Source organism: Pygocentrus nattereri, chromosome 1, assembly GCF_015220715.1.
Source record: "Pygocentrus nattereri isolate fPygNat1 chromosome 1, fPygNat1.pri, whole genome shotgun sequence".
Lineage (NCBI taxonomy): Eukaryota > Metazoa > Chordata > Actinopteri > Characiformes > Serrasalmidae > Pygocentrus > Pygocentrus nattereri.
In genome coordinates this window covers 45,357,760-45,375,842 of record NC_051211.1, presented here as the reverse complement: position 1 = coordinate 45,375,842, position 18,083 = coordinate 45,357,760, and the positions used below count along the sequence as shown (strand labels likewise).

General features: G+C 38.2%; 1 protein-coding gene across 1 annotated transcript in view; it reads right to left on the bottom strand.

Moving 5' to 3' along the window:
* Window positions 1-18,083, bottom strand: part of LOC108444118 (scavenger receptor cysteine-rich type 1 protein M130-like) — a 44,295-nt gene that overhangs the window by 1,830 nt on the left and 24,382 nt on the right. The window contains exons 10-18 of the mRNA XM_037540183.1: window positions 17,119-17,433; window positions 16,234-16,539; window positions 15,952-16,023; window positions 3,968-4,282; window positions 2,964-3,017; window positions 2,716-2,874; window positions 2,497-2,586; window positions 799-861; window positions 354-431 (exon numbers count right to left, since the gene is read on the bottom strand). Coding sequence (XP_037396080.1) covers window positions 354-431; window positions 799-861; window positions 2,497-2,586; window positions 2,716-2,874; window positions 2,964-3,017; window positions 3,968-4,282; window positions 15,952-16,023; window positions 16,234-16,539; window positions 17,119-17,433 — 1,452 coding nt within the window. The remainder of the gene's footprint in view (window positions 1-353; window positions 432-798; window positions 862-2,496; window positions 2,587-2,715; window positions 2,875-2,963; window positions 3,018-3,967; window positions 4,283-15,951; window positions 16,024-16,233; window positions 16,540-17,118; window positions 17,434-18,083) is intronic.

Below are 18,083 nucleotides of genomic sequence, written 5' to 3'. Positions count from 1 at the left end.
TCTGTCACATGATAAGTGGTAACTGTCTCAGTGTCTGAGTGCAACCATACAGAGAAGGGAAGGAGCAGTTTCCTCTGCAACTCACTGTTAGCACAGTATAATAGGACATGCATGGAGAAGAGTGTTAAATGCTCTATTGTGTATGTGACTAAGCAGATGTCTCCACTTGGCTATGACTCTTTAGCAGAGAGAGATTAATCCTCATTATCTGGGTTTCTGATCATTATCTCGATGCATAAATTCTACTCTATCAGTCGTTATACCAACATTTCTTTTTTTCTACTTAAACAAAACCAAAGCTGCTTTGTTGTAGCACCGACGAGTGATGCAAGAATTACAAAACAGGAACACACTTGCTTCTCTAGTTGTTGTGTGTCCAGCAGAAATGACATCATCATAGGTATCTGGAGTGTCTCTAGTTCCCACCTCACCTAAATCAAACACAAAACATGTTCCACAAAATGTTCATTAATCCTTTCATAAAGTCTTGAATGAAGGGATCTCTATAAAAGGCGTCCACTTTTCAGGCTACGGGTGGAGGCATCATCATAATATTCAGGAGATGGAAACATGCATGTTTCAAATCTTGTGCATGAATGTCATCAGCCTGCACAACATTTTGAAGACATTAATGCGAGAGTGTCTGATTTAATCAGCTACAGAAGAGAAATCAACAATCTATACAAGCCTGGAAGTCCTGGCTAAAGAATGAATACGATGATTTGAATATTTTTACATTGACAATTCTAATATTCAAGTTGAACAGAGTATAAAACTCACATGATCTGATCCTCTTACCTGAGAGAAGCTCCTCATCCACATCCTCATATCCTGAATGTTGTTCTTCAGAGAGGATATTTACTGTCAGAAATTCATTCAGAATGTCAGAAAATGTCAAACACAAGCACATAAAAGCTCCTATTAATACCAGCAAACTGTACGCTAGCCAAAATACAAGCTACACCAATGAAACAAAACATCATAACCCTCCTAGTTTCTACACTCACTGAACATTTTTATCAGCTCCACTTACTAAATAGGTACACTTTGTAGTTCTACAGTTACAGACTGTAGTCCATCTGTTTCTCTAATACTTTGTTAGGCCCCTTTTACCCTGTTCTTCAGTGGTCAGGACCCCCATGGACCCTCACAGAGCAGGTACTATTTGGGTGGTGGATCAATCTCATCACTGCAGTAACACTGATGTGGTGGTGGGTGTGTTAGTGTGTGTTGCCTTGGTCTGAGTAGATCAGACACAGCAGTGCTGCTGGAGATGTTAAACACCTCAGTGTCACTGCTGGACTGAGCACAGACCACCAACCAAAAATATCCAGCCAACAGTGTCCTGTGGGCAGCGTCCTATGACTACTGACGAAGGACTAAAGGATGACCAACACAAACTGTGCAGCAGCAGATGAGCTATAATCTCTGACTTTACATCTACAAGGTGGACTGATAAGGTAGGAGTGTCTAATAGAGTGGACCTGGAGTGGACACAGTGTTTAAAAACTCCAGCAGCACTGCTGTGTCTGATCCACTCGTATCAGCACAGCACACACTAACACACCACCACCACATCAGTGTTACTGCAGTGCTGAGAATGATACACATATACACACTACCTGTCTTGTCAACCAGCACCAGATTCTTGCTCGGAGCCATAGAGCCACATTTACATCCCTAGGTCATCACAGTTATACATTTCATGTCTGAGTTTAAAAGTGAGGGGAAACAAATATTCAGACAGATTATTATTATTTTTTTAGTTCACTCACATAATGTATTTCTTTGTACTTTTCTTTATAAATAAAATTATGTATTCATAATGTCCCCAAAAATCATACATACAAAAAATAAAACAGAGGCAAAAAGTTTTCAGCATTTTGGTCCATTTCTCTATGCAAACTGGCTTTAATTCCCCAAAGTTATTAAGGCCCTCTATATTAAACTCAAAATGTAAAAATTCTCCATAAATTTGAAAAAATTGACAGAAATTTGAGAGACTGCAAAGCAAGTGCATGAGCCATGTACAAACACAGCCTAACCTCTCAAATTTTAGAAACCAGCTTTGCACTATTTTGGCTGTATGTTTGGGCTCGTTGTTAAAATGTCCACCTTCTCACCTTAATTGGTCAGTGAAATTAAATTCTCCTCTAATATGTTCTGGTACATGTTCTGGAAGGAAATATCGTTAGGAAATCTCACATTTTTCCAGGAACAATTAGTTCCAACTGCATATTACCAATTAATTGTACTGACAATGATGTTTCTTTATGTTATCTATTTAGGGACTTTAGGAAGCTCTTAACCTTCAACATGATTGCTAACTGTTACAGAAAATCTTCAGCCTGCAGCAACCAGCTCAATCAATGTTAGCCAGGAATTCTCACAACCTTCATCATTACAAACTCCAGCATTTTTAAAGAGACATTAAAATTCTCTAATCGTGGGGAGCTCATTAGGATTGCCTCTACTAGAATACTTTACATCATTTACCCTTTTTAGTCATTCTCTTAGCGATGATTCTCTGGTCGATCTCTTCATAGACGGCCTCAGTCTGAGTCTTATGCTTCCTCTTAGAGAGCACTGTGAAGGAGACAGAGAGAAACATGGAGTCAGTTCAGTAGAAGAGAAGACTGATGACAGACTGAAGGACTAATGATGTTTAGAGAATGTATAGAAAGTGGATTGTAGATGATCTCTGACTCTCTCTACCTCTCCTGAGCACTCTGTTCTGGTAAAACAGCACAACCAGAAACAATAAGGCCAGGAAGAGCAGCACTCCCAGAACCAGGAGAGACACTGGATAGATGGATGGAACAGCTGCTGAAAGAGTTTGTGGAGGAGTAACTGCTTCATTCTCTGTCTGACCAGCTAGAAATGAAAATACAGAATAGAATTCTATAAAACATTAAACTTAGAAAATGTTAAAAAAAAATCACAGAAATGTACAAAAACAGTACCTGTGATGGTAATAGTAGTTACTCTGGATGTAACAGTGGTGGATACAAATATGTCTGTAAGAAAAAAAAAGGTAAAGTTCACTTTTTATTATTGAGAGAGAGAGAGAGAGAGAGAGAGAGAGAGAGAGAGACAGAAAGAGAGAGAGAGAGAGAGAGAGAGAGAGAGAGAGATATAAAGTATTGACCAATACAGATCTGATATTCTTTCTTTCAAATCTAAATTGCAATAAGAGGTTGGTGCCATGGAGGCAAACACATAGTGATACCCATCAGATGAGCACTAGTCCAGATCACAACACCAGAAACAACAAACCCAGAACCTTAAACCTGCTTGTTTCATTGGGTTGTGGCAGTAGAAGTGGAGGGAGTAATGGGCGAGGCCACCATTGTGGGCACTTATGGGGAAACTAGTCTGGTATGAGAGTAAATGTCACTTCAGCCAGTCTGGCCAGAAACCATTACAGCCACAGACAGAGACACATTTTGCCTTTCAGTCTGTGCCCCCTGAGCTCAGTACTGAGACCAGAAGGACACGCTGCACCAGCTGAGTAGCTGGGTAGCAGCACGCTGAGCTGCTTTCAGGATGTTCCTCCTCAGGTAAGGATGGGCCTGCAACCTAAACGACCCTAAATCTCCTGCCCTACTCTCTATAAATCGACCAAGACTAAGCTGAACTCAGCACGTACGTTGCCCTCACTTCTGCTTTTCATGATAAGAAACACAAAGACAACTAAACAAACATAAAAGAACATTAAAACTATTATGGTGATGAATAAAGTTACAGTTGTAGTTTGAAATTAGCTTTTAGATACACAACTCACAAACTCTTTAGAAGTTATACAAGTTACCTATAAGAGCTGTACTGGAATAAGAGAGTTACAAACCCAAGACTCTTTTCTAGGCTTTTTAACATTATTTGAAGATTATTTTATATTCATAATAAAATGCAGTAGAAAAATGTTGATAAGATTATCAATACTAAAAGTTACCAGATTCCATCTAACCTGTACAGGTGACTCCAGCGTCCTGACTGTGGGAACAGTCAGCGTGGTCCTTCAGGGAATGAGGACAGTCCCACAGGTGAATCTCATTCCCTCTACACTTCACTCTGTTCAGCCAGATAGGCCCTACACCAGCACCGAAGACAGCACTCCCATCAGCACTCAGCGCCGGCCCACAGCCCAGCTGCCTGCAGACCACCTGAACATCACTGATGTCCCACTCATTATCACAGACGGAGCCCCACTCAGTGTTGTGATACACCTCCAGCCTCCCAGAGCAGCTTCCATTCCCTCCACTCAGCCTGAGAGGCAGGTGCTCTATATCACATACATGACATATGAAGAGACACAGTAACAATGATAATTACTGCATTTTCAAAACTCACAACAATATAGTTTATAGAAAACGTCAGTATGCATGCATTGCTACTGTGGGAAAACAATATTTGGGGTCAACAATTGCAAAATTGAAGCTTAGATGAGTCTGAAAAACAGTTAAGAATGTACAGTCACATCTATAAATATTTGGACATCAGCATTATTTTTAGTTTTCTATCACAGCATATTGGAGTTGAAATTAATGAAATATTTAATCTGACAGATGTTCAGCTTTAATTTGAGGGTATTTCATCCACATTAGGTGAACTGCATAGGAATTACAACCATTCTCATACATAGCCATGATTTTGTGGGGCTCAAAAGTATTTTGGGAAAAAAAAAACAATCAGAAATGGTCATTTTTTGTTTTTGGTTGCCAGTTATTTGTAGTCAATGACTGTCTGAAACCACAAACTATAGACATCACCAGGTGCTGAATGTCTTCCCTGGGATACTCTGCCAGTCCTTAACTGCAGCTGTCATTATTTCCTACGTGTTCTCAGAGTGTTTTACATTCAGTTTTGCCTCCAGAACTGCATGTTCAACTGGACTGAATTCAAGTGGCTTACTTGCAGAGCATTGCTTGCCCATTACAGAACGTTCCACTTTTTCCCTAGAAAAAGTCGGTAACACTTTACATTAAGTATCGACTAACTAACATGAAGTAATGCATTAGTTAACATGAAGTAATGCTTTAGTTAACATGAAGTAATGCATTATTTAAACATGAAGTAATGTATTAGTTAACATGAAGTAATGCATTATTTAAACATGAAGTAATGTATTAGTTAACATGAAGTAATGCATTAGTTAACATGAAGTAATGCATTAGTTAACATGAAGTAATGTATTAGTTAACATGAAGTAATGCATTATTTAACATGAAGTAATGCATTAGTTAACATGAAGTAATGCATTATTTAACATGAAGTAATGCATTAGTTAACATGAAGTAATGCATTAGTTAATATGAAGTAATGCATTAGTTAACATGAAGTAATGCATTATTTAAACATGAAGTAATGCATTATTTAAACATGAAGTAATGCATTAGTTAAGAGAGTTAAAGACTTTTACTTCTACTTAACACTGTTTGCTTAATTCCATTTCAGGCAATAATGTTTAGTTGCTTGTTTTTGATGGTTCATCTTTGGCCCTGTATTAAAGCTCAATAATATATACAATATAATTTAACCTGTAACATATTCTTATGCGTGTATTCAAGAAGGAATCATACGTACCATTCTCGCATAACGATCAGGCCTGGATGAGGCAGCTTGATGAAATTATTTACGTACCTTCAACCTCTCTTCTTTTAGCTTTATTTCATGATGCATATGCGTGAATGCAAATGTGACTTTTTTTTGTAAGTCCTCCTATATTTACAATTGCAAATATAAGCAATGAGTGTATACACATACATTTCATAAAAAACACCCTCAAACTTAATAAAAACCAATCATGCCTTTGTAAAGCATTACTAACATCTGTTAAACATTACCAATCCTTTCTAAGGACTTGTTTAGTGAATGTAGAAGGCATAACATTAAAAAGTACTACTAAATTAGTAAAGCACTTTAGGTAGTTTAATGATGTAATTTGAAAGCATTACACAAAGTTAAAACAATAAACAATATTTACGTTTGCATTACTACCTAGAAGGAACAAAATAAACAGTAGAATTACCAAACGGTTTTTACTATTCAACTTTGGCCTTTTAACATGTTTTCTGATATTTAACAGAAGCCTGCAAAGAACCCTGCATTGAAAATACTTCAAAACACCTTTAAATGTTGTCCTGTATATATAAAATTCTGCTCACAGTATCTCAACAAAAAAAACTGTCGAAATTTACTCTGAATTACCTGCTGCAACTGTGAAGGGTTTCCTTGAGTTTTAGAAAGCAGCACAAACAAATTACTGTCAAATAACTACCCAGTATAAACAAAAAAGGGTAGGATTATAAAAATGAAGCCTTTTTTATTACTTAGCTTTGACCTGTGACCATGATTTCGGTCATTAAACAGAACCCTTCAATTTACATATTTTTCAATACACCTTTAAAATAAAGCATTTTTGCACTCTATATACAAAATAATGTTCACAGAACACAAAAATATCTAAATTAACTTAAAATTAAGTGCTGCAACTGAAAAAGGTTTCTCTAAGCAGCACATCCACGTAATAGGTCAGCCTACTTCTTCTGAATAGGAAGCAACTTCCCCTCAACTTTCATATTTGAAATTTTCTCAGCAATGCTTTTGTCCGAAGCTATTACATCTTGGCACTTTTTAGCGAAGTCTAACAACTTCTCCTTTTTTACACGATCATCATTGAGCTGGCGGTATGTCTCTGGTGCGGCAAGGGACAGCTCTGCAATAGAAGCAGTCTGGGCAATTGTGTTGCGGTCTACCCCGTACTTCTGGAATGACTTGGCCATTGTGTTTCCTTTCATATATATGGCCAGCACTTTTTCATATCTTCGGATCACCTCAGCAGGGACACAAACTATACAAAAGAAAAGACAAGAGACACTGACATGAGTTTTAAGAAAAAAAAATGTCATCCTAAAAAATATTTATGTTAACTTTTATGTTATATAGATTAGTACCACTGCATTACTTGCATTAAATGGTACCTCCATGTATTTTCTATTCAATAAAAATCAGTCACTCTACCCCATTGCCCCCACTTTATAACCTTTAGTTCATGCCTAGCATAAGGCATGGTCCCAATAGGTTCATATTTCTGTGCTCCAGAGACCCTGTGTTCTATTGACAATTCTTCTCTACTAGACAAGCTGTGTTTAGGCATTTATATCAGGAATGGGATCAGCGTAAAGCAGCCGAATCCTTTCATTAGAAAGGCTGTTATAAACACACAGTGAGAGACACAGTGTAGTGTTATGCTTTACAGTTAGCAAGGTGTTCTTTTCATGAAATGCAGTTTCACTTTTTTCTTCCAAATGTACCTATGAACTCACAATTGTTAGATTAATATGTCAGGAACTAAGTCATTAGTGTAGGTTAATACATATACCACGTTGGAAGATGGGCCCTTTCTTCTCCTTCTTGCGCTTCATCTTTTCTTTTTTCCCTTTTATTTTTTCCCGTCTTTTCTTCTTTTTCTTTTCAAATGAGGAATCAGTACTGTCAGAATCAACAAAGGAATCTGAAGAATCAAATGAGCTGGAATCTATGACGATTGATTTCTTCTTCCGTTTAACTCCACCCTCCTCTTTTTCTTCTTCAGCCTTGTTGGCTACAACAACAACAACAACAAACTACTAAACAAAATTGAACACTTTAACATTTTCATCTCATATAATAAGAACCTTAAATTTTCAACAAATCTTAGTCTACCTTCTGCAGACAGGAATGTCAGGAAGTGTAGACAGACTGTAATTCCACAGTGCTGTACGTACAGTGTTTACTGTTATTTTATGTATTTATTTTTCCTCTTTACTAAACAGTCTTGTCTTTCTTTTCTGTATCACAATTTCTGTATCACAATGAATGTGAATCTTGTCTAATCTCCTATTAGTCCCCACATACATTGTGCACTGTTGAAACTGATATGCGGCTTACAGTAAAAGTGCAGCCCTGTGCATTTTCAATCACTCTCTTGAAAACCAGCCATCAGAAAGACACATACACAGTTACAGACATACTGACAATGTGACTTGTTAGTCTTGTGTCTTGTTAGTCATCAATGACATGCCATTCTGATTACACTGTCATGTTTCATGACATAAATCCTTTTGGCACATGACCTAAGGATCTTAACCACCATCTTAACCATATATATATATATATATATATATATATATATATATACCGTATTTTCCGGATTATACGTCGCACCGGAGTATAAATCGCATTTTTGGTGGGGGGGGGATTTAATAAAATCCAAGTTAACGTAACATAAACAGTTATTCAGATAACAATGACAAACTATAACAAAGAACATGCTAACAAGTTTATCAAACCATTTTTATCAAAGTTTATATCACTCCAAATCATCAAATCCACTGAACTCTTCATCCTCAGTGTCACTTATGAACAACTCCGCTAACTCTGGAGGCCTCTTCTTCGTCGCTTTTGTCAGACTCGTCGTCAGTTACATTTGCAATTATTCCAGCCTTTCTGAATCCCAGCAGGATGCTTTCGGTTTTCATGGAAGCCCATGCTTTGCTGATCCATTCAATGACTTCCGAGAAGCATAGGTGACGCAATACTGCCTTAAAGCTGCGGTTCACAGAGATGTCAAGTGGCTGGAGTATTTTAGTTAAGCCTCCAGGGATGATGGCAGGTATGGTGTTGAAAACTTTTAATTTATTTTTTAACTGTGGCGTGATGTGCGCTCGCATGCTGTCCATCACAAGCAGGGCTTTGCGTGTTCTAAAGAAGCCATCCGGACGCTTAGTGTAGCACTTCGTAAGCCATAAGTTCATCATTTCTTGATCCATCCACCCTTTCTCATTCACGGCGACGGCAACTGAGGGGGATTGGATTTTTGGCATGGTTTTTCGTTTGAAAATGACCATTGGTGGCAGTTTTGATCCATCTCCACAACATGCCAGCACCACTGTGAAGTGTGATTTCTCATTACCAGTTGTTACTATATTCACACTCTTTAGCCCTTTCTCCGCGACACTTCGGCCCATGGGAATGTCAAATGTGAGGGGGACCTCATCCATGTTAATAATATGATCCAGTGTCACGTTGTGCTCAGTTACATGCTTTTCAACAAACTCACGGAAACTGTCGACCTTGGCTTGGACGTCTGCTGGCAGTTTTTGGGACATTGTTGTCCTTGCTCTGATAGAGAAGCGGTTGCGTTGCATGAAGCGGTAACACCAAGAAGGTCCTCCCGCAAAGTCATTTATATTCATTTCCTTGGCAACTACCTGGGCGTGGAGACGCAACTGCACTGTTGACAAGCCTCTCCCGGCTGCACGTTGTTCAAGTACCCATGTGCGAACTCGTTCCTCTAGCTGTGGCCACCTAGCTTTTAGCCCACGATTAGCTTTTTTAGTTTTCTTCATTGCAGTAAGACTAACCTCCGCTTTTCGCCAGTCCCTTACAAGTTTCTCGGTCACTCCGAACTTTCTTTCTGCTGCTCGATTACCGTTTTCGGCTGCATATTTCACTACTTGCAGCTTGTAATCTGCAGAATATGATTTTCTTTTTGATGGCATTTTTTCAGCCCTTATCAGTTGTCTTTATAAGTTACCGGTAATGTTGAAATTTTAAATTTTCAGTGGTACAGAAGTAGCAGGTACACAAGCCTAGACCGCCCTCTTGCGGTTTTCAGTGTGAAAATAACGAACATGTGAAATTACCATGGCCGTTTCTCAATATGCGTACCGTATTTTCCGGACTATAAGTCGCTCCGGAGTATAAGTCGCACCCCTGGCAAAACTATGAAAAAAGTGCGACTTATAATCCGGAAAATACGGTATATATAACCAGGGGTACCTGTGAATTTTGACAAAAACTTACCTTGAGTTAATTGTGTCCTCAGAAAATCACGTTCTTCCTCTAGATCTTTAATCTTTTCCTGCTGTGATGCTACCTTCAGCTTCAGTAACTCCACCTCAGATTTGGCTTTAGCTAGAGCAATTTGAGCTGTGGGGGAATGTGAATCACCTAAGAAAAAAGTATAAAGCTCAATATTATCATACACCACTATAATCTGTACATAAACACAACATGTTTTGTGTTTGCAGTTTCTAGTATTTTAGACAGATAGTTAAATAGCAACCATTCAGAAAAAAAATAACTAGGCATTACAGATTTTTAGGAGAGATAAACATAACGCTGAAACTTAAGGTATTACAGCTAACTAAGGCCAACAGTATTTTCTAACCATTACTTAAAACGGTGGTCACCAGTTACTGGCTTGTGTTAAAATACATACACTAGAAGTTTTTTTATGCAATAACACCTAAACAAGGAACGCTGTCGTTATCACTAAATAAAGCAGACAAAACAGACATCCTAACACTATATAGCTGGTGCTTAGACAAGTCAAACAGTCAAACTGGAAAGTTCGATTCCTTTTACTGAACCGGTTCTTTTGAACGTATGAATCAATCATCTGATTCAATCCATTTTATAATTTCATGTAATGATTTTTGTAACGATCACTTTTATATTTCACATTTATTATACTATTATACGTGTTTTAAGAGGATTACATAGGACATAGACGTTGTACTAAAACGCTTGACTCGTTCGAAAGCCTGAAGCGCCTCCAATGAATCGAACTTCCCATCACAGCACGTTTAGCTTCGACGTTTAACCATCTTACCTCTGCCGGCTGCACTGGTGTTATCATGTGTGGTTTCACATTTACTGCCTGAATCTTCGCGTTTCTCTTGCTGCTTGGTCCGTCTACGAGAAACTTTCATGGTAATTTGGAACAGGGAACTCTCTTACCTTCCTAACGAAACCTAAACAAACACTTCATATGGTCGCGCGCATGACGCAGACCCAGTATCACCTGTGATTAGCTAGTGAAGATGACTGGATTAAACTGACTGGCTGAACGAAAGCGGAAATTTTACACTTCCGTATAAGTAGTCTAGGCGAAAATATTCCAGTAAGAAGATCTCCGCAATGGCACTCAGGGCAAAAATCCTTAGGTTAATTGATGGGATTAAAACCAGAAGGTCTACACTGAAACTAATCAAATGGCTCATGAAGGAAAAATTACTCATGGCCAAAAGTAGATGCAATAAGTGCAGCAGACCTATGACAATGGTTCCACATTCTCATAAAAAGGACACATTTACATGGTAAGTAATTCATCATGATAATTTTATTTTGTTTTATATCTATTATGTTAAAAATAAAATAATATATTTTTTACAACATTTCTTCAGGATCTGCAACAGACAGCCACACAAAGGGAAGCCATGCACCAAATCCATTAGATCAGGATCCTTATTCGAAAGATCCAGAGTCAGTTTGGTGTCCTGGATGAAATTCATATATAGGTATTTCACATATTAAACATGTTTATCAATAGCAATATATGCATATATATGTCTGGCACTGTACCTTCATTCTAGAAACCTGTACTGTGTACAGTTATTACACTTCCCTTCATGCAGTGGTTTATTTTACAATTATAATATTTTGTCATTCACATTTTTTCTTGGTGAAAATTTAGCCAATGCAATGATTTATTTGCCATTTGATTGTTATATAATATAGTTATTTTGTCTCAGATTCGCCCAGGGTCTACGGCTAAGACAGGTCGACATGATCAGTGATGGCATAGCTGGCAGTTCAAGAACACTCTCTAGGATGGCTAAGTGTTTACGCAATGTGTGCAAAAATTCAATGGATTCCTTCATCAGAGACAAAGGACAGCGTGTTGGTGGTCGAACTGAGTTTACTGTAATTGATGAGAGCCACTTCCGACATAAACGCAAGGTAAAAATGATGGATCCCCATGTCCATATTTTTTCAACAATTCATAAATACTTTAAAGTTATTATTTCTCAAAATATTATTAAAGGTGTATTACTACACTAGTAAACTACAGTTATCATATCCTGGTTATAGAGTGCTCTGGGATAACTCTTAATCCCTTGTCATAGGTACATTTTGAAATGTTTAAAAAATATATAAAATATTAGTTTGTACAGTTTTGATATTTGTTAAATTGTATACATATACAGTACCAGCCAAAAGTTTGGACATACCTTCTAATTCATTTGAACACATTTGACTGGTACTGTAGATGTACTTTGTATCTTATTCACGGCATACATTTGGCAACCACTTTTACCCTGTTCTACAATGGTCAGGACCCCTACAGGACCACCACAGAGCAGGTGTTATGTGGGAGGTGGATTCTCAAGACTGTAGTAACACTGACATGATGGCTTTGTGTTAGTGTGTGTTGATGATGCTGGAGTGAGTGATGCTGGAGTTAGTAAACATTGTGTCCACTCTCTGTTTACTCTATAAGACACTCCTACTAACACTGACACACTGAGACACTACATTAGTACACCTTTTACTCCCTACCTGCTGCGCTGTCCACCTTGTAGGTGTAAAGTCGGAGACAATAGTTCATCTGCTGCGGCACAGTTTGTGTTCCTTCATCAGTGGTCACAGGGCACTGCCCACAGGACGCTGTTGACTGTACAGTTTTGGTTGGTCGACGATTCTCAGTCCAGCAGTGACCCTGAGGTGTTTATAAACTCCAGCAGCACTGCTGTATCTGATCTCACACCAGCACAACACACACTAACGCATCACCACCACGTCAGTGTCACTGCAGTGCTCGGAATCATGCATATAATACCTGCTCATATAATACCTGGTCCTCTGGTGATCCTGGCCTTTTGGCAGTCATGGATAGGTCTGCCCACAGCTCTGGAAACGTGTGCTCACTGCCCCCTACTATATTTGTTTTTACTAGAGTGTGTTTATGTGGGTGTTTCACTGCACATATAGGTTGCTGAGGACAAATTCCTCTGCAAAAATTATACAATTGGTAAACGATTCTAAATTCTTTGAAAAGGGGTTAACACTATTCAGTGAATCAGATGGACTACAGTGCAGCTACAGTACCAGTCTCAGGATTTAGACACTCACATATCATTTAACTGAATGTCCAACTAAACAGTCCAAAGTTTTGACTGATACTGTAGAACACATGAATTATTATCATTGACTCTTATTATTTGGCTACCATGATGTTGATTTAGGCTAAAACAATGCATTAACAGAATGTAAAACAAATTATTTTCCTGTCATACCATTTGAGTTTTCTCAAGATTTTATTACTAATCACTAAATATTTTTGCATGATATATTCTTCAAATGGTAGATAATGTAGTTTCAGTGATAGTGTTTCTTTTGTTGTTCTATTTACAGTATGGGTGAGGTAGAGCTGGCCAAACATGGAGGAGAAAGAAATGGGTGTTTGGAATATTAGGAGTTCGCGGTCAAACTCGCAGACCGGTTTTGCGGCTTGTGGAACATAGGTCAAGACGTGCTCTTCTTCCCCTGGTGCGACGCCATGTGCGCCAAGGAAGTACCATCATTAGTGATGAATGGAGAGCATAGAGAGGTGCCCTTTCAGATATGGGATACATCCACCTCACTGTCAATCACAGCAGGAACTTTGCCAACTCTCATACTGGTGCTCACACACAACACTTAGAAAGAGCATGGTCATCATACAAAGGACATGTATGGAGACTGAGGGGAAATCGAACAGAAAGTATTTTAATTGAACATCTTAAGCTAATAGAGTGGACTTACTGGTTGGGAAAATGTCACAGAGATGGTCCTCTGGGCAGGCTGCTGAAGGATATTCGCAAGCTGTTTTCTGTTTAGTGTACCTTTACAATTCGATTTTAACAGCCAATTAGAAATAACATGTTTACTAGGGCTGAAAGATTAACCAGTTCAGCCCTTATTGTTTACCATGTATATTTGGGTATAGATCAACTTTCAGTACAGCAGTAACACTGTCATGGTGAATATGGTTTTGATTAGGTTTTATCAGTGATCCACTAGCTGACAATATCTAGACAGGAGCAACTTGGTAGTAACTAAGCAGCAGTATCAAAATAAAATAGACTATACATTGAAAAGATGACCTACAGTTTATTACTGTACACCAACAAGCCAAGCTGCAGGGCAGGGGTTTCTAATAAAATTTGAATGATGGTTCTGATATCAATAAACTGTTAAAATACTGTTTTATTACTAGCGTTCATATATCTCTATCTGAAATATTATATTGTGTAAGTGTTTATAATTAAGTAGTCTGAAATTGTTTATTCAGATTCAGATTCAGTATTTGTGTAATGTTAAATGAATAAAAATGTTCTGGATACAATAAACACAACCACTGTTATGCTGTGAATAAACAAAAAAAACATATATAGTATGTTGTTTGGTCACACATTTGCCTTACTTTTTAAAAAGGTATACCTTCCATTACTGTTTTACGATCACTAACACAATACTGGTTTACACTTTACATCAGGTATGTTTGATTCATTGAACAAGTCATAATAAAGGATTGGTAATGTTTAACAGATGTTAGTAATGCTTTACAAAGGCATGATTGGTTTTTATTAAGTTTGAGGGTGTTTTTTATGAAATGTATGTGTATACACTCATTGCTTATATTTGCAATTGTAAATATAGGAGGACTTACAAAAAAAAGTCACATTTGCATTCACGCATATGCATCATGAAATAAAGCTAAAAGAAGAGAGGTTGAAGGTACGTAAATAATTTCATCAAGCTGCCTCATCCAGGCCTGATCGTTATGCGAGAATGGTACGTATGATTCCTTCTTGAATACATGCATAAGAATATGTTACAGGTTAAATTATATTGTATATATTATTGAGCTTTAATACAGGGCCAAAGATGAACCATCACAAATAAGCAACTAAACATTATTGACTGAAATGGAATTAAGCAAACAGTGTTAAGTAGAAGTAAAAGTATTTAACTCTCTTAACTAATGCATTACTTCATGTTAACTAATGCATTACTTCATGTTTAAATAATGCATTACTTCATGTTAACTAATGCATTACTTCATGTTAACTAATGCATTACTTCATGTTAGTTAGTCGATACTTAATGTCTTGGGTTGCTTTTCACAGTATGCTTTGGTCATTGTCCATTTACACTGTGAAACATTGTTTAATGAGTTTTGAAGCATTTGGCTGAACCTGAGCTGAAACTAGAGCCCCATACTCTTCAGAATGCATCCCGCTGCATTTCTTAGTAGTCAAATCACCAATAAATACAAATAAATCCACTCCATCGGCTCATACATGCCTACATCATAACACTACCCCCACCAAGCTTGACAAATAAGGTAATATGCTTTGGATCATTTGCAGTTCTCTCCTTTCTCCACATGTATCTCTTCCCATCTGTCCATAAGAAGTACAAGGTACTATACTGTACCTACACTAGATCTTTTGTTTTTTGAGGTTTACCAGTGGTTTACTCCATATGGTAAATCCTCTGCATTTACTTTGGCCACTCTTGATTGTGGTCATAGAAATGCCTACCTCCTGCATGGTGCTCTTGATACGGTCATCTGTTGGGAAGTGTTTTTTTCTTCACCAGAGAAACAATTCTTCTATCATCCTCCACAGTAATTTTCCATGGTCTTGCAGGCCCTTTGGTATTTTGAGCTCACCACTGTATTTTTGATTCCAAATGCAAATGCCACACTTGAAATGAACTCTGTATTTTCTCTGTTGACATGTATGTGACATATTGTGGTGTATCACTCACCTGGCCAGTGATCAGAAGAACAGACTTTTGTTTAATTACTTTTAGCCCCTAAAATTGAGGGGTATGTATGGAAATTGTAATTCCTACATCTTTACTAGACTTGAATATAAGTATGCTCAAATTAAAGTTAAATGTCTACTTTCAACTCCAGTACAATTTAGTGAAAAGTTAAAATAACAACAACTTTGTTGACGTTCTAATATTAGAGACCAGACGGCACTGAGCATTAGAATGCAGGAACACTTGTTCTTAGCACATCATCTCATTTTTCAAACTCTGAACTCTGTTGTGTTTGAGTGTCCTTACTTGAGCATTGACTCTGGGTTGGAAATGAGGAGCATTTCAGATGGTTTTGCAGCAAAGAATGATTTATCTCTCCTGTTAATAGAGAAAACATCTATTAACATTATTAACCAATTAACTGCTTTGTTCTCACACATAACTTTAAAGACCACAAAATCATACAGCTTACCAACCAATTTCATTTCACAGATCTCAGATCCGCATATCTGCCATCGTTTTTATGTCTTCTGTCAGACGCAAATAATTCTACTATGGTAATATCAACTAGAGAGAGAAACTGCCTACCTGAGCAGGTAATGTGAGCCACTTCATTTAGATTATCACAGCTGTTCTGTCCCCAGGCTGAAGATGGACAGTGCCACAGAGTGGAGTCATGTTTCCTACATTTCAGATCATCCAGCCAGTTAGGAGCTGATTCGATTCTTGTTTTGGTTTGGCTCAAACTGCCTGATCTTCCACAGTTCAGCTCTTGACAGACCAAATTTGCTACTTCTTCACCCATGTTATTTGTACACACATTACCCCAAGTTTCATTGTAGAACACTTCCAGATTCCCCTGACAGCCCTCAGTGAGTCTGATCTCTTTAAACTCTGGTGGGAGAAGGACACTTACTATTAAGTCTTGGAGGTATTTTAGAATCAACTTTGTGTTACATTTTTTATAAATTAAGCAGAACAGAATCTTTGCATTGATAAGTTGAAAAATAAATTCATATTGTTTGCCTTTCTTCACATCAGTTTACACATTGTGAGTAATCCACAGCTGTGATAAGCTACATGTCTGTACACTATCTATAAGAATGTCAGTGTAAGGGGGAGCGAGGAGGCGGACGCATACGCGGAGATAAGCGAGATTTATTAGGGGCAAATCCAGGGTCGTGGTCAGAACAGTCCAGGTTCATATAGCCGATGCGGACGGAACGGGAAGTAGACATGACAAAAACCAGAGCGACCAGCAAACAACCTTAAACAAAGACCGATACAGGGATACAAAGATACAAAGATACAAAGATACAAAGACTGGCAAACGGAAGGGGCAAACACAGGGCTTAAATACACGGAACAATGAGGGACAGGTGATAACAATCAGGGGCGGAGTTACAAGACCAAAACATGAGCACATGGACAGGACTGGGAGGAGCCAACCGCGACAGTCAGTCAGTACTTTACCGGAACACACGACTCCTACGTCCTCCATGTGGCCACATTCATCTTCTCCACACAGCTGAAATCTGCAGTTAAACAGGGACGTCTCGTTTCCCTCACACTCCACCTCATTCAGCCATATGGGTCCAGTTCCAGGTCCAAACTGGGCTGGTACCGGAGCACTGAGAGCCACTCCACATTGCAGCTGTCTACAGACCACCTGCGCATCCTCAATATCCCACAAGTCATCACACACTGTCCCCCATGAGCCACTGTGGAAAACCTCCAACCTTCCTGCACAGTCTCCCCCAGAGCCAACCAGCCTGATGGAGCTGTGAGCTAAAATTACACATTTAGAAAAGTGATGAAGTCATGAAGAAAGGAGACTTTCAAATTCTGTCCTAGTAATTTGTTTGTTCCAGTTTCATAATAAATTTATTCCATGTAATAATTTCCTGCATTGAGAAAATAATGGAGAATTTTCTATGAAATTCAGGAGCCAAAACTTAACTCAAGTTTCCGAGAAAAGCTCTTCTTTGCATCAGGATACAACCTTTAGGTTACTTAATGGAGCTTTCAGTGCAACTACCAAATACGTTTTTCATCAAATGCTGTCAAACTAACCTGAATTTTAACATTAAATATTACCCATAAAATATAAATGTTGCTCATATACGATGTGATCTACTCAGTAAGCAGTTTAAAAATGCTGGCCTAGCCAAAAAAACTAACAAACAAACAAACAAACAAAAAAACAGCACAGGCAGAAAATAAACAGTGGCTATGGTGTTGTAAACATCCATATCAGACTTCTGTCACATTGAAGGAGATTCATGATCTGCTCTGTTGGACATGAGTCATCAAGGTCCAAGGCATGTGAATTCTGGGTCTAGATATTTTTAGAAATCATGGGTGCCAAATGGACCTCGAGCAAGCCACACAGTACAGGGGTGTGGATGATGTATTCCAGTACAGACATGACACTATGG